The sequence below is a fragment of the Musca domestica genome, unplaced genomic scaffold (genome assembly GCF_030504385.1).
Source record: "Musca domestica strain aabys unplaced genomic scaffold, Musca_domestica.polishedcontigs.V.1.1 19, whole genome shotgun sequence".
Taxonomy (NCBI): domain Eukaryota; kingdom Metazoa; phylum Arthropoda; class Insecta; order Diptera; family Muscidae; genus Musca; species Musca domestica.
The window spans coordinates 6,706,387-6,725,160 of NW_026712245.1; the positions used below are offsets into that span (position 1 = coordinate 6,706,387).

Below are 18,774 nucleotides of genomic sequence, written 5' to 3' on the forward strand. Positions count from 1 at the left end.
TAAGAGATAAGAAGAAATAAAAAATAACTGAAAGGAGGGAAGTACCGAGAGAAAAAAGAAAAGAGGCCTTTAAGAGAAATGGAAATCTATAAAGGGTTTTATAGATAATATATGGTTAAGAAGTCATATATGCATTGAAGACCATAAAAGAGATGTTCTACGAACAGAAGGCCCTAAAAGGGGTTACATAAATTCAAGAGCTATAAGATGTCTTCTTTAGATTGAAGATCCTTTAAGAGGCTTTCTACTGACAGAAGCCCCTTAATAGGTATTCTATGGATAAAATAAATTGAGATTATGAGGAATGGAGAAATAATATATAAAGAATGTGTCTTCTATGAATAAAAGACCTCTAAAAGTCTTCTATTTTGAGGTCCACCTGCGGCAGGAGACCTGTATAGCTTCATATTGTTAGACTCGTAGGAAACCTGACAACATAAAAGATACAGAATATGTTTCCAGCGTGGTAAAAGAGCAGTTCAAAAAAGCAATTCCAGATTAATAGGCACTTTAAAGAAGTCCCATAAGGTCCGAGGACTTTGGGATTACGGGCAGATTCAATAAGTAACGGAGCAACAATAAGGTGCATTCCAAACAGGTTCCAAAGATGTTATTTTCGATGGTTTAAATTTTACAAATATTTCAAGTGGTCCCATTAGGCTCGGAAAACCAGGAGATAAGGTCACTTCCAGGAGATAAGGTCACTTCCAGGTGATTAATATAGGGTCATTGTTATGGACATTGAAGTTTTGGGCATTTCGAGGAAAATGTTAAAGTCTAAGATGTTAAGAGAACAAGTGAAACAGTGCTCCCAATTTCTCGATTTTACTTACAATCAAAAACACTCGCGATTAAAAAGTATTTCTCATTCCACGATTTTCTCCCTCTCTCTCTACTCAAATTCGAGTTGCATGGGACTAAATTTCGATGGATGGATCCTAGGTATATAAGAGTTACGGACACTTCAAAAGGATTTACTCAAGGGGGTCGCTAAAGGGTAAATTTCAAAGAGACCAAAGGGTTACGCAACCCTGGAGAGGGTTTTGACGACTTAATGTCCAAAGGATTCAAAAATTAGGGACAGGTTTCATTACCAAAGGACCCAGAAGTTATGGGCAATTTCTGTTTCAAATACTCCAATAAAACTTAAAAGGGTTTGATTCTAAGGACTTTAAAAGGATTTTAACGGATAAAAGTTCAATGAATCCTGGAAGTCTAAAAGTTACAGACAATTTTAGAGGTTTTAAAAATTTTGGAGGGACCCAAGATTTGGGCCCAAAGTGTCACAGACATATATTTGGGAAGGGGTTGCTTAGGGTTAGTTCCTAGGTGCCTAAAAGTACGGAAAATTGGAATTACCAGCACTTCAAGTGGATCCCTAACGGCTTAAAATCTAGAAGATGAGAGGATTATGGACACTAAAAGAGCTTCTTAGCCAACTAAACTTTGAGGAATACAACAATTATTAATACTTTAAGTATATTGTAACCGGTAAGTTTTCAAAGAATAGACCCAAAGTTACGCCCCAATCGAAATGGGTTGCTAGAGGCTTACTTTCCAACCAATTAAAGATTCGGACACTTCAAGTGGAACAAATGTTATGAACAACTCAAGAGGTTCTTAACGGATTAAATTTCGAGATATGCAAGAGCTACGGCCATTTCAAGCCTAATTTTATGACCTTTTTAAGGGCATTCCAAATGGCTAGTTTCGAAGAACCCAAGAATTATACTTTGAGAAGATTTATAACGGGTTGACCTCTAATGGTCCCAAAAGTTACTCCAATTTAAGAGAAGTTCAAATGTTACAGACGCTTCAAAGAAATTAGGAGTTACGGAATAACAAGGGGTTCAGAGTTAACCAAGGTTTAAGAACAATCCCAGCGGTCCTAGCTGGTGAAATTTTGAAGGATCCTAGAGTTTTGAGATCGTCAAGGGGATTTCTAACGGTTTAGTTTGCAAGACACCAAGAGTAACAAATACTTCAAGGCGATTCCTAACGGGCTAATTACCGGGAGATTTAAGAGATATAGACACTGCAGGAGGATGTCATAAGGGAAGGAGAATTCAAGTGTTTCCGATTTCCGAATCCTCCAAATATCATGGACAATTCGAAGGAATAACAACGGACCCATTTGCAAGGGATCCAATATATCATAGACTTCGATAAGACTCGAGTGGTCCCTTTATAGGCTTTCTTACCTCATAATTTTTGAGGGATTTAAAGTCTTCAATGAGGCTCCGAGGACTCAAGAATTACGAACACTTCGAGAGGTATTTTAATGGATATCTTTTCAAGACAATTAAAATGATTGGCGCATTTCAAAGAGGGATCCCAAAGGGTTCATTTGGAAGTGATTCAAAATATCATAGACTTCAAGAGTTCGATAGGACTCGAGTGGCCGAAGAATTTTGACCCATTTAGGGTTTTCTAACCTCATAGTTTATTTAATGCCTTTATTGGGTTGCAAGGACTCAAGAGTTACGAACACTTCGAGGGGCATTTAATGGGTATTTTTTCGAGATAATTAAAATGATTGGGCATTTCAAAGAGGAATCTCAATGGGCTCATTTGCAAGGGATTAAATAATTCATAGACCTCAAGGGCTTCGAGTGGCCTTCAGTGGCCCAAAAATAACCACCCTTTTAAACGGTTTCTAACCTCATAATTGTTGAGGTATTTAAGGCCTTCAATGAGGCTCCGAGGACTCTAGAGTTACAAACTTTTCGAGGACAGTTTTAATGGGTATCTTTTCTGGGCAATTAAAATGATAGGGGCATGTCAAAGAGGCCCCAGGGTAACAGGTTCCGAACACTTTAATTTCCCCAAAATGCAAGAGTTGGGAGAGGCGTATGGAGAGGCAAAATAAAAACAAGAGTTACCGAAACTTCAAAATCTTCGAATTAATTTTCGAAGAATCAGAAGCTTTTACAAGGCAAGGGAAGCCTTGGGGTTGGTAGTCTTAGATAAAAGAAAACCCTTGAATGTTCGATACGGTACAGATACAAATACCTTAAGGTTTTTCCAAAAGGAGGGGTTCGATATGGCACGGATTCTCCATAGTTACGAAAACTTAAGGAGATCTAAGATTCTTACTTACCTGGCTCTCCTGAAATATCCAAACCGTAAAATGTTATTTTCTCTTTAATAATTCACTGACTTATTTCTCAGGCCCGGGCGCCCTCCGATATGTGTTCTCTTCGGATATTTTTACTTTTTGAATGAAAAATGTGCAGTTTTTCACCAGTTGGGTTTGCTCGAAAAGGCTTCAAAATTAATTTTGGGCACGTCCCTTTGTTCCATTATAATATGCCTGCTTCCTCAATGGTATGTGGTTTTGAGGTCATCATACATGTAAACAGCAAGGAGGGCCCCTGAACAATTTCTAAAAAAAGTTTTAAAATTTAAATTATTTATTATTTATATATTTTTCTGCTATAAAATTATTCAATACTCACCTTATTATGCTTTCACCTTTAAAAACTCCAGCACTCGTTATAATTCCAAAAAATATTTTTCTAATGTTACTTTCCATTCCATTTTCCTTCCAGGTATTTTCAACAACAAGCATTACATGGTGGCCAAAAAGAAGCGTTCCATAGCCAAGCCTGTAATACCCTTCAACCAAGATAAACTGTATTAAAAATCAAGTAACAACAAAAATAATCAATTTGCAAAGTAATTTAAAAAATATATACAACAGCGTTTATCCAAATCAAATAAAAATTAAACAATATGAAACAGAAAAAAAGAAATTATCTATAAAATTTGTGTAAAATACGCATTGAAATAAATCATTGTCATCCTCTTAAAGAAGCAGAACAACAAACAAAACAAAATAGAAACAAGCCCCCAGAAAGTATTTTCAGTTTTCAAAAAACCCTGTCAAACTGTTAATAGAAAACCAACCAACAACAAATTCATTTCAAACAAAACACAAATCAAAAAAAGAAAACAATTTTTTGTGTCAAATTTAACAACTACAACTCGTGCAATTGTTATTAACTACAAAACAAATGCATTTATATCAATTATTTTATTTAATGAGAAAAAAATCTTCAAAAACAAATAACGTACTAAAGGAAAAAAATCACAACAGTCTGAGCAAATATATATATTTTATTGAATTTAAAAGAAAACAACTCTAAGTTAACCAAAAAATAATAAATGACAATTATTGTAACTTGAAATCTTTATCAGTAACGCCATCTATTATTTGTGTTTGGTATCAAAACATGAGCTTAATTCGAAAACAAAGTAAACCTCTTTATGTCAAAAGCACTTTTTGAAAATGCACACCCAACTCTATTCAACCATCGACGAACAAACACACCACCAATCAGTTATTTGATGGTGGTGAGTTTATTTTGTGTTAGCCAGGTATGGAAAGTCTTTATCGACTAAACTATTATTTGGTACGGTTTTTTATTTGGAAAAATAGCAGTAAAAATCGATACGTTCCCGAAATTTAAAACCAATTTCTGAAAGGAATGAAAACTTAACTCCCACATTTTCAAAAATCATTTCAGATTGAATAAGTCAAAATTCAAATTTACGAAATATCGAAATGAAAACCTTTTTTTTCTTTTACCTTGTAAAAATGGGCAATAAGTCATGTTTTCTTAATTTAAAAATTTAAAAAAATCAAAAAAAAAAAATTAAAAGAATCGAAAAAACTCTTTTGCATGTCATTTTGCATTATTTCGACATAGCCTCAGGGTTGTATTTTAAGAACTTTTCATAAATTAGCTTTTTTCTCCTCATTTGACCATGTCAATACCATGATATAATTGAGATAATGAAATCATTCGGATTTAACTGAATAAAAAACAGCTTCCCATCCCAGATTTGTATATATATACAAAGGATTTACAAATATATATTTTGAAAATCGAATATTGCAACACCTTAAAGGGAAACGGCATTGGAAAATTAATGTTTTTTATAATGAGAACGGAATACAATCTCCCTCTTCGACTGTCACTTTTATTCTCTATTCGGCTCGACTGGAGCAATGTATAGTGAGAAAAGAATACAAACGATTCGCTTGGATGTAGATTCAATTCTAGATCCGGCTCGAAGGACCAATGTTTTTTATAATGAGAACAGAATCCAACCTCCCTCATCGATTTCAATCCAATCTCTCTCTTCGATTTTCACTTCTATTCTCTATTCGGCTCGACTAGATAAATATAAAGTGAGAAGAGAATACAACCGCTTCGCTTGGATGTAGATTCAATTGTAGATCCGGCTCGAAGGACCAATGTTTTTTTATAATGAGAACGGAATCCAATCTCCCTTTCGATTGTCAATTTTATAAAATAATGAGAAAATAATACAACCGCTTTGGGTGTAGATTCTAGTTTTTATTTGAAAATATCTTCCTTAAGTACTACAGAAACTAATCTAACTTAACCTAATCGGAGCCACACAATTATTGTAATCTATTCTAATATTGAATGGAGTACAGTGCAGGACTGCTTGACATTTCATTCAGGTGGTCTTGTACATCTACTGAGCGCATCAATATCTGAGCGTGTAGGTCATAACATTATTATCTCACACATTATCGTATGTGTCAGCGCACAAGATCACCGAATTGTTCACATGTGCTATTTTATGGCGGCTGGGAAATATGTAATTTTAGAATATTTATTGCTAGATTTTTCCAGCGCCTCCACCGCACTCAAAAATAAGTAGAAAGTATTTTGTACAATTAAAGATTTAGACACTTCATCTCTAACGGACTAAATTTTTAGGAACTAAAGGACTGCGGACAGCGATTCCTGATTATCTAAACGTATGTTTAGATATATTCCTTATGGGTTAGTTTCCAAGGCACCCATGTTTAAAGGGTCATTGACTTAACTGATTAATTTTTCAAATGAAGGATAAGTCCAATGAGGGTGTAGGAAACCGGTTAATATCGGGACAATGGAAGTTTCGGACACTTCAAGTGAATTTCTATGGAGCTAGATTCTAGGAAACCAAAGTGGTACGGACAACTCAAGAGGTTTTTAATAAATTAAATTTCGACATTTCAAGAATTACGGACATTTCAAGAATTTTTCAAACTTATAAAAGATATTGAAAGTGATGGAAGTGTCACATAAAGTGTAGAATTTCACTTAAAACTGGTTATGCATGGTTTTCAATCCGCATACTTCAAAGGCATCCAGTAATCAAACTCAACAATTCCGTATTTGTCCATGAGAAACTCAGTATCAACAATGACCGCAAGAGTTGTATTGTTCAAGGTCAGCTAATCTAGTTCATTTTCCATTCTCGGAACTAGGATCAGTGATCGAGTAAGAACCTAGTTCAGTGTTTCATTCACTTATAAGGTGACGCAGTTAAATTTGCTAGCTGATGCCGCAAGAATTGTAATGTCTTGATTTTTTTTTTTTTTTGTTATTGTTATTACGACAAGAAAAATCAAACCTCCTTGCGGAACAAACTTGCTCAATTAAAAAGAAAATTAGTAAACATACACTGTTGCCTTGTTCAACTAGTTCCTTCAGTTCACCTAGTTGTCAAAAAACCTTAGTTCACAGAACGAAACCATTTTTGTCGTTCATTTTCTTAGAAGGAACTAGATCGTTTATCCGGAGTCTGTCACTCTTTTGAGTTCTTTGGTTCTAGAAACCCTATTTTTATTATTGTGTAAATATTTATTTCAGTTATTGAACATTAGAAAAGTAAACGAACTATTGAAGCAAAGGGAGTGACTGAACTAACTAGGAACGAGACAACAAAAATAACCACCTAGTCCACACTGAGGAAAGGAACGACGAGAAAGGTCAATCCACTTAGTGAACTAAATTACCCAACTGTAATATTCGCTATGTGTAGGTTGGCACGGAATTCCCACTAAAAAAGAATTTCAGAAAAATTCTGAAGTTGAATGAACTAAAGGAACGTATTCAACTAAATGAACCCATGGATCTAGTTCTGAGGGTTTATTTCGCGAAATCTTTAATTTGAACCAGTTTCTTTTCGAAACATCATAAAAGATGAATTCAAACATTCTTTATATTTAAGTGGACTTAATATAAACAAATATATGCGCTTTTTTTGTTTGAGTTATCGAAATTCCATAATTATAAGGATTTTTTTTCATGTGACATTTTTGATGGAAAAAATCTAAATTTTAAATGGAAAATATTTTTTATTTAACTTCGTCATAAAACAGGAATACCGCCACAGGAATGATCCATTCTAATTCGTGTCGAGCTCCATCAACAGTTCTAGGGATACCTCTGGGGTAATTCCTGTGACTCACCTAATAATCCCTCCGTAGGTTTTTTGTGGGAACACTATTCAGATCTTCTGTATGAACTTAGAACGAAAGGTAACCTTTCTAGTCCTCTCTAAAAATCTGGAGCTTTATAGGATTACCAAAAGGATTGATCCATTCTAATTCATGTCGATCTCGATCAATTGTTCTAGGGTTGGCTATGAATAGGAAACTCAATACATTAGAGAAAAATTGAAGTAGGACCTCCGGGGTTACTCCTTATAACACCTCCGTAGGCTTTTGTGGGAATACCATTCCAGATCTTCTGTATAAACTCAGAATGAAAGATGGCCTTTCTAGTCCTTTCTAAGAAAATCTGTAGCTTTATAGGATTATCAATAGGATTGATCCATTCTAGTTCATGCCGATCTCGATCAATAGTCCTATGTTTGGCTATGGCTGGTTGAACACTCTGTGAATGTCACACTAAATACTTTAGAGAGGAATTGATCCAGCCCCTCCGGGGTTATTTCCGTGAAACTTATAACACCTCTGTAAGCTTTGGTAGGAACAACATTCAGATCTTTTATAAGAACTCAGGAACACCATTTAGATCTTCTGTAAGAAGTCAGGTTGAAAGGTGGCCTTTCTAAGGAAATCTGTAGCTTTAGAGGATTATCAAAAGGATTGAACCATTCTAATTCATGTAGATCTCGATCAATAGTTTTAGGGTTGGTAGAACATCATGTGAATGTCACACTAAATACTTTAGAGAGAAATTGACTTCGGGGTTGTCTCCATGACACTTATAATCTCTGGGTAGTCTTTTTTAGAAATACAATTCAAATCTTCCAGGGTTATTCCTGACACTTATAACACCTCCGTAGTCTTGTGTGGGAACACCATTCAGATATTCTAAGAAAAACTCCGAATGAAAGATGGCTTTTCTACTCCTCTTTAAGAAAATCTGCAGCTCTAAAGGTTTATCTTAAAAATTGCGATTTTATAGGATTATCTAAAGAGTTCGGGGTCCTTTATAAGAAATGTTGAGGTCATTATATAAAAATATTCTTAAAATTTTAAAGACCGTGTATACACCTCATAAAACAATGAACATTTGATTTACAATCACCCGAAATATTTATATTACGATGCGTCTTCATGTGGGTCTCTCGGTCACCAAAGTGGTTAATGATTTATCGTAGTATTATCTGAATAATTGAGGGTCCTCTATAAGAAATTTTGAAGTCATTATATATTTTTAAAATTTTGAAGACCTTTATAACCTTGTATATACCTCATAAAACAATTAATCAGCTGAATTATTTCTATTACGAAGGGTCTCGCGATCCTCAAAGTGATTAAGGATGTGTCGTAGTTTCCTATTGCAAGAATTCCATGTATTTTTAATATTAAAAATATTCCAATGTGAGCAGTAAAATTATTTGAATACAGACTTTCCATCCCTGCCATACATTTCACCACAGGCTTTTCATCTCCCTCCTTTTGCTTATTTTCTCTCTCTCTCTCTCATTACATTCCAAATGCTTGAGCTTTGTACGTAAAATGCGGCGCCATCTATACATTTTTTTTTTGAAAATATTAAATGGAAATTGATGTAGATTTGTCTGTCACGACTGCTGTATATTTTTAGGCGTTTCATTAAAAAAGCTAATCAAACAAAAGCCGTTTCAAAAACTATATCCCTTAAGTTTTGGCATTTATTTAATGAAACCAAAAAAAAAATGAACTATGAAATCTTAATTAAATCTCCATTTATATAAATATCACATACATATATACAGACACTCTCACACACCTAACAATGTAAACAAATAAACAGTAACATCAAATTGTTGTATTGTATATTAATCTAGTAATTATACATTGAAAAAAATTGACAATTTAAATAAAAAAATAAATTTGGAAAAATTACAACCAAATGTATTATTAATTCGAAATGAATAAAAAAATTAAAAAAAAAAAACAATTAAGTGGCTCATCGCATTATATTTTAATGGAAATTAAAATACAAAAATTTATCCCGAAAGGGCGACAAATACAAAGTAAATAAATAAATAAATCAATATTATTATTAAAATTATTAAATAAATCTCTTATTTAATCAAGAAATGACTGTTTTTTCGGAATTTAAACAAAAATAAATTATTAATATGATTATCATAAAAAAAGAATTATATATATTACAAAAAAAAAACAACAAAAAATATTTACGGGCATATTGCAAAAATATAAAAAATTATGCTAGAGAATAACAAAAACAATTTGAAAACCAACGGACGAAGAATTCGTAAAAAAATACAAACAAAAATTAATTGTAGATCTACAAAGAAAGACAGACAATGCCAATCAACACAAGTTCCAGAAGAAAAAGGTTACTTCCACAATATGGCCCCTCCCGACAAAAAAATGCTTTGTGGCCATATTTTGGAAACTAAACCTTTGAAAAAATGCAGCTACTACTACTACTTACGATACTTTAATGGTTTTAGTTAAACATTTTCTCTTTACTTAAGAATTACAATCTTTTATATATAAATATATACATATACTCTTTATACATAACTATATTATATACACTAACATACATACGTACATATGAAAAAGAAATTCATTAAATGTATACAATATCACACAAATACACATACAAAATAAATATATATACAAAAAGAAAACTATTTTAAACGGACTAACACTTTTACGTACTAATGTAAGGTAACGTAAGTATAGGCTTTACAATACGTTACGTTACGCACAACACGGTATTCCGGCATAACACTTACACACATTGACGTAAAGTAAAGTAATAACTTAAAAATGCGTTACGTGGCCCATTAATTCGTCATAACATGACTGTCTTTTTAATTTTTTCCTACATTTTTGGCGATATATTATCTACTCTCTAGGTTAGGAAAGAGAAAAGATCGTGTGAGTAATTTTGAATAGCTGGAAAAATTTGTTAGATAGAAAATTATATTTTTTTCTAATAAGAACAGATGATGCTAAAACCATAGGCCTAATGACATTACACAACGCATTACAGGGTAATGGTAACCCTCTTTTTATACCCTCAACTATATGGCTGTATATTATTTGATAGGGCCAAAACGTGCCTCATTGAAATAACGGAACCTAGAGTCTAAGTCTCTTTCATTTGGAGTCGATCTAGCGATGTCTGTCCGTTTGGCCGGATGGAGCGCACGGTAACTCTCGAAGGGATTATCCGATTTGATCCAAACTTGGTACATCGTAATATTATTGCCAAACTTAGATCGAGTTCGGAAATGGGTCATATTGGTCCACTTCTTCTGGTACCTTCCCCACAAAATGTCAAAATTTTCAAAGAAAATAATTTACTTATAGAAAGAGAAAGGATAATCCGATTCTGCTCCAACTCTGCAAATCCTTATTTTTGCATCAGTGCTAGGGCAGGTGCGAATATGGACAATATCGGTTCACTCTATCAAGAACCTCCCCCACAAAATTTGCAATAATTATAACCCTTTTAAAATGAGATGTACGAGTCCGGCTGTGACACAGGCTGGGCAGATGTTCTACTCTTCGCGGTCAATCCGGGCCCAATAGGAATTGAGGCGGCTGCACCATTCGGATCTTAACTGAGCCAAAACTACTCGGATTGATTGGGGGCATCTCTCGTTCTTCAGTTGCGATGGGAGGAGATGGTCTCCTAGTACAGTATTCACTCTATATCCTTCCATGACTTCTGAGACCGCATTAGAGTGAATACTATGCAGTCCTGCTTGATAGGCCTGTTGATCTAGAGGCTCTCTCTCATACCTCGGCACCTTTCTAGATCTTCTCTAGATCATTAAATGCTTTCCTTACGTGTCTGGGCGCATGTTGCCTATCCACCGCTCAGGCACGTAAGGAAAGCCCTTCATGATGTAGAGAAGATCTAGAGAGGTTCAGAGGTATAAAAGGGAGAGCCTCTAGATTCGTATGCCTCTGTCTGTAACACCCAAGCAGGTATTGCATTGACAGCATTTTATTATGCTATCGCACTGATAAGACCTTCGCCTCCTCATGTAGGTGGTTGACAGGTGTCATGAAGAGGTACCTTGTTGTGGGTCTAAGGGCGGCATTCTGACAGGACTGAATATTTTTCCATTGCGTAACACTAACGTTGGCGGACCACACCGGGACCGCATAGTTTACAGCCTGGCTAAGACTTAAGAGGCTAAAGACTTCAGAGCCGACCAGAGACTTGAGAACCTTGTTCCTACTTCTAATCATGTCACAGATAGCTGTGTTATGAGCGGACGGCTTGAAAAGGCTATCTAATATGATTCCTAAGACATTGGGATTAAAACACATCGCCACCGTCCATTTGTTGAAAAGTTGGGCCACCGATTTAGTGGCGGATATCTTCAATATTCCTCGCTGTAGCGGTTAGATCAACTAGATAAGCGTTTAACCGATCGTAAATGTCATCAATGATGGGTCCGAACATTACGAGCGTACAATCATGTGCATACGCTATGTATGTCGTGTGGAAAAGTAGAGGTTAAACAGTTTCGGAGATATCACCTCCCCTTGGGGAACTCCCTGTTTCACTCTACTGATTGATTTTTTGGGAAAACCCTTATTTAATCTTTGCACTGAGATATTCCTGTTCTTTGAGATCAATTTTTTAAGGGTTTTTCATTGGAAAACGATAAGAATTTTCTGTCAGTCATTCCAAAAAAAACAGCTTTTGGACAACTACCAGAATTATTTGAAGCACTTTTTTAGAAGCCCTTAAAAGACTTTCTTAGGAAGTCATTGAGATACTGTTCAGGAAGCCACTGTTTAACTTTTTTAGAAAACCCTTTAAAGGACATATTTGGGAGAGTCCACAGGAACTTTTTCTGAAATCTTACCGATCTTCTTTATGGGCGCAGTTACATAGAAGTACTCTAACTAATTTTTTGAGTTACCGACAAAAATCGGTAACTTTGAACCCCAAAATGTTGACATAAAAAATATGTTAAAGTTGAAAACAGGTAGCTGTGGACAGGTCTTAGCGACTACTTTGATTTCATCGCAAACCTATCGACAAAATTTCGTGAATTCCCGAAATTATAAGCGTTTTAATATAATAATACCGAGTTTTTGACGGTAACTCAAAACATGAGTTAGAGAATTCCACTACTGGTCTTCTTTTAGAGAATCTTTTTGGTTTTCTTATCGAAGGCCTAGGTGTTGCTTGTTCAACTTACTTTGGATATTAGGTAGGACAGATTTGGTCTTTTATAAAAATATATGCCATATCCATATTTAGAAACTTATGCAGAATTTTTGACTTAAGGTCTTTATTTTGGAATTAAATATTATTGTCTTGGCGATGTATTTAATTTCTAGACAACTTCTTCGAGCGACTACATTTTTAGGCCTTCCTACTCTACATGCAATCGTAATTGTTGTTATACCGGAAGACTAAAACAAACATACATTTACATCACGTAAAACAAAAAACACCCATACACTCTTCTTTAACACATATATATGAATTCAAAAACTCCTTGAGTTATTTATAGTTTTATTTACAAAAATTGATAGACAATTTCACATTTTATTAAATTTAAATCGAATTATTTTAAGTTGAAAATTAAATTTTTGTGTGTAAATCAAATCTTTAATAATTTCTTAAATAAATATATTAAATTTGAAAATTATTTGTGTATCTAATATATGTCTAGAATACTTTCTTTGTAACGATTATTCAATAAGTTAAATATGTATTTTCTTTGTTTAATTATTTTATTTTCAAATAAAAAACAAGCAACAAAAAATATCTCATAAGCCTTTAATTTTTTTTACCCTTGGAGGAATCAAGATGCGATTATGGAATTGAAGTAAGTAAAAAAGACTAGTTTACACAATATATTGGAATAATATCGCTCAAGGAGTGGAAGAACATTATATATGGGAGCTATAGCTATCTCTGAACCGATCTTAACCAAATTTGATATACTAGCTTCTAGACTCAATGCGGTCGTAAATGCCAAATTTCATCCCATTTGGTCAAATATTAGACGTTTGGTGCACAATCAAAGGTAAATCGGACGAAGTTATGTATGGGAACTAATCCAAACCGATCTCGATAAAATTTAGCAAATGTATTTGATATATTTCCCCAAATATTGTTGTTACAGAGTGCATATTACGGCTGCGGAGGACAAAAATAACAAATCGGATGAACAATATATATGGGAGCTATATCTATATCTAAACGATTTCGATCAAATTTGGCATACTTATTTTCAGGTCCAATCTGATCGTACGTGCAAAGTTCCATACTATTCGGACTGATATTACACGTTTGGTGCACAATAAAAGGCAAATCGGACGAAGATATATATGGGAGCTATATCTAAATTTTGACCGATTATCTGCAATTTCAATAGGGTTCGTCCTTGGGCCAAACAAATGATTTGAGCAAAATTTCATCTGGATAGGGCAATAAATGCGAACTGTACATGGACAGACGGACGGACGGACATGCATAAATCGACTCAGAATGTGATTCTATGCAGATCATCAAAAGGAACTATGGTCCTATCTCGTTTCCTTTTGCCTGTTACAAACAAATGCACAAAGATATATTACCCTGACCACCTTGTGGTGTAGGGTATAAAGATTATTACACACAAATTAATAGAACTACGGAGACAATTATTTGCATGGAGGTCACCAGATAACAGTGCTAAATTTCTGTACAACATCAAGCATGGTTTGAAGTATTGAAGTACTTCACCTTTTGTTGATCCATGTCAAACACCATGTAAAATGGGAGTAACTCCTTGAGTTCTAAAGGGTGAGATGAAAAAACTGCAACCAACTTCAGACTGCTGTCATTTCTAAGGCACTCGTCCGACAGCTGTTAAAATTATTCCAGTGACAGGTCATTATATTGTTTACAAGCGTATAAAAGCAGTTTGGTGAGAAATTTCCAGAAAAACAGTTATTCGTGATGGAATCCAAGCGTGATAGAGTGATTTCTTTATATTTGGCTGGAAAACCACAAGTGGCTATCGTTAGAGGACTCCAACATTTAAATGTGAATAATTTTTTCGTGTCTCGTACCATCGCTCGTTACCGTGATACTGGTAGCATAGTCCGACGTCAAGGATGTGGACGAAAGAAAACAGCAACATCAGCAGAAATGGTTCGAAAAGTAAAGAAGCGACTTTATCGAAACCCGCGTCGCAGTGGCCGAAAAATGGCTCGTGAGCTGAACACATCGCAATATTCCATTCGGCAAATATTGAAAATATTTGAGCTCGGGGTAAAGCCATTGAAATTCCAAAAAGTCCGAGAACTCTGGAGAATTTTGGAAAGCAAGGTTGGCACTAAAAAGTACCAAAGTGTCGATCACCTCAAGCAAGTGTTTCGCTGGAAATAGGCAAAAATAACGCAGAGCAACATTCAGGCAGCGTGTGACGGTTTCATTGGTCACTTGAAGGCCATAATTCGTGCCAAAGGTGACCAATTCGAAAAAATCTAAACTTTTTCTAAAATGTAATGCTAATTCCGACATGTTTTTCTTTTAATTAAAAAAAAAATGTAAAAATTATGGCGTTTGACTTTGTTGCAGTTTTTTTATCTCACCCCGTAAAGTGAAGGAAGTAACCAATATAGTCCAAACCTGGCACTTCCCAATATTTATATCATATTTATTTAGGTCCGATACGAAATGAAAAATATATTTACAAATACCGAACATTGGCTGAGTTTATACATACTATGTCGGCAAAACCGACTCATACTTTATAACTTGTTATAAAAACAACCTGGCGGATAGATATCGGACTACTCCTTTAGGAAATGCATACATTTCTCTAACTTGCGAAACAATTCAGTGAATTTATTCAAACTTAGTACATCTAAATATTTATTCGCTCTCTCCTCTTCGTATCTCCCCCACAAAATTTAAATTTGTTAGTTAACATGAATTTCTAGGAATTCTTCGGTCTATTATACCTCACTCATATTTCAACATATACTCGTACAGTGAAGAAAATGGTCAATATAGTCCAAATCGGACACGTTGTTATATTTATATTAGAGTTAGTTCAGATGAGAAGTGGATAATATTGGTGCACTCCTTCGGTATCTCCTCCAAAATGGGGTCAACATAGGCTGAGGGCATACATATGTCGGCAAAACCGACTGGTACTTTTTCATAATCTGCAGAATTGTATATTTATATATTTTCTTACCCTACACCATAAGGTGGTCAGGATATTATGTTTTTGTGCATTTGTTTGTAACAGGCAAAAGGAAACGAGATAGATCCATAGTTCCTTTTGATGATCTGCATAGAATCACATTCTGAGTCGATTTATGCATGTCCGTCCGTCCGTCTGTCCGTCCGTCCGTCTGTCCGTCCGTCCGTCTGTCCGTCTGTCCATGTATTTTTGTAAACAAAGTACAGGTCGCATTTATTGCCCGATCCAGATGAAATTTTGCACAGATCATTTGTTTGGCCCAAGAACCCTATTGAAATTGGAGATAATCGGTCAAAATTTAGATATAGCTCCCATATATATGTTCGTCCGATTTGCCTTTTATTGTGCACCAAACGTGTAATATCAGCCCGAATTGTGTGGAATTTTGCCTATACACCCAAATTAGGCCTGAAAATAAGTATGCCAAATTTGATCGAAATCGGTTCAGATATAGCTATAGCTCCCATATATATTGTTCATCCGATTTGTTATTTTTGTCCACCACCGCCGTAATATGCACTCTGCAACAACAATATTTGGGGAAATATATCAAATACAGCTCAGAAATACATTTGCTAAATTTTATCGAGATCGGTTCAGATTTGGATATAGCTCCCATATATAACTTCGTCCGATTTACCTTTTATTGTGCACCAAACGTCTAATATTTGTCCAAATGGGATGGAATTCGGTACTTACGACCGAATTGAGTCTAGAAGCTAGTATGTCAAATTTGGTGAAGATAGGTTCAGATATAGCTATAGCTTCCATATATAATTTTCATCCGATTTGTTATATTTGTTACCCACAACAGTAATATGCACTCCGTAACAACGATATTCAGGGAAATATATCAAATACAGCTCAGAAATATCTTTGCCAAATTTTATCAAGATCGGTTCAGATTTGTATATAGCTCCCATATATATTTTTATCCGATTTTAAATTAATTGTGCACCAAATGGGCAATACAATTCCGAATTTAAAAAATACAAATGCTTCGGCATATTTAGTCCTTTGAACTTTAAATAATAATTATAATCATAGCGTGTATGATTGAATTCTCCCATAAAAACTTTTAATTGTTATGTGGAGCTCTACTAAATTAGCAAAGTGGTGTAGGGTATCATAAAGTCGGCCCCGCCCGACTTTAAGACTTTCTTTACTGGTTTTATTTATGAATTTATTCCCCATATTTCTTAAATTACAGCAAAATTCTAATAAATTTTACCACCGGGTACCCAATGTTCATTGCATACCACAGCATATTGTACTTTTAGTACCCATCCCATTCGAAAGTCCAAAAATATTATGACAATGGATATTTTAGTATCCTTTTAGTTCTAATTTCCAAAAAAAAAAATATTTTCTACGGCCAGCACTCCACCACTAACCCACATTCCACGTTTCAGTATTCGAACTGTACCAATTCGCCTAATATCATGGCCCATTATAAATTTCAGAATCCGCTATATACACATCATGATTTAGCATCTAGTACCTTTTAATAAAATTTTTTGTCTGATTTTTCCAAAATGTGGGCGTGTCTCTCTCCTACACAACATATTCAGAACTATTGATTTGATAATTCACTAAAAACTTTGCGACGCTATGACGTTTCGTACCTATGTGAATCGTGTTTCGCAAAAACTCAGCCCTGTCCACAAGTCAATTTTCAAGTTTTATCCGTCAGTGACTCACTCAGTCATCGCGAAGCTCTTTTCTACACGTATGGATATCAAACCTGCTTTTAAGCGCCAAAAGTGTGTCATATTTTACGTGCAGACAGAAACGTCATTCCATGCCAGAGAAAATGAATCATTGCAAAGTGCAGTGCAAGGTAGATGTACTAGGTAATCGCATCCGTCCAGCTGACGGCACCATTAAATGTCAAAACAAATTGTTGTAATGAAGAATTCGCCCTAAATGAATGCAACAACAAATTTGTTTATGTTGTCTTCCCTAAAAGTACCTTTTTATACTATTTCAAATGAGTTAAGAGCAAGTTTAGAGTGAAACCAGTAAAAAAAAATTAAAAGAAAATGAAGGAAGGAGGTTAGAATGGAGTGCAGCTTTAAGAATTAAGTTAGCCTCAACATCTAAGATTCCCAAAGCACATCACGGGAAGTAGTGCAAGAATTCAACTCTTGCCATTTGCAGTTCCGGAAAACTTTCGGTTTAAACCAGTAAAATATAGTCATTATAAGTTTCTTGGTTTAAAAAATATCGCAATACTACAATTAATACTTATTTTACTCTTGTTTGTTTTACAATAAAAACTTTTATTGCGACGTTCGTTTACGACGAGATGCACACAAAATAAAATGTAAACAAACACCTCGTTTCTGATTGGTTGAAACAAATTTGCCGCAACCTATAAATGTCATGGCGAATCTATGTTTTTCGCCTTAGATGCCAATTTTGACATTTGAGGGGACCACAAAAGTTGCTTTGTTGTAGCAATTCGCCGATGCGGTTACCTGTTAGATCTACCTTGGTGCAGTGCATAAAACAATTCATTTAAGAGAGTACGTATGTGTAATGTGTGTATACTCTTTGGCCAAATTCTCTACAAAGGCGCACTGAGTATTGCCGCACATACACACTCACACACATATGTAACAATAATGCAAACAAATCACGAGTAAAAATCACAATATTTGTAAACAAAACATTGACAGTGAACGAATGAACGAACGAACAAATGAATTTCACCACTATTCCGGCAATGATGGCAGAACAACAAAATGACCCACAGCCAATGTCAATGATTTAATTTTTATCAATTTTTTGTAATAAAAGGAAATGTTTATACGCACACACAAATACACACTTACATCGGCTACTTGTTGCTTGGTATTCGATTAATGAAGAATAACCCCTTTCAATAATAATCGTCATCATCATATTGTCATTAAGTTCCAATTCCATTTCTATTTCAATTAAACGAACAATTTACTATGGCCGGCCATACCATCATCTTGACGCCAAGCAATCAAATTTTGTAACATTTTTATTAAAGAACGCCAATTGATAATACAGCAGTAATGTTTTTTTTTTTTGGACAAAATGGATACATATTTATGAAGATACGTATATCTGTACTCAAAAAAATGTGTGCGCCTTAATTTACGCATGCCATCATTACAATTAATACCAGCAACAACCCATTCTTTAATACGCACGAAACCCGATCAATATTCGTTAACATTTTTGTGGAAGTAATTGAGTGATTTGTCGCCATAGAGGCATATTTTTATATAAGAAAAATAAAATATTTTTATA

The 18,774-nt window shown here is 34.7% G+C and overlaps 1 protein-coding gene across 2 annotated transcripts in view; it reads left to right on the forward strand.

Moving 5' to 3' along the window:
- Nucleotides 1-4,138, forward strand: part of LOC101894516 (uncharacterized) — a 52,848-nt gene extending 48,710 nt beyond the window's left edge. For both annotated transcript variants that reach the window (XM_059121191.1, XM_059121192.1), the window contains exon 6: nt 3,552-4,138. In XM_059121191.1, coding sequence (XP_058977174.1) covers nt 3,552-3,643 — 92 coding nt within the window. In that variant the 3' untranslated portion in view covers nt 3,644-4,138. The remainder of the gene's footprint in view (nt 1-3,551) is intronic.
- The last annotated feature ends 14,636 nt before the right edge of the window (nt 4,139-18,774 follow it).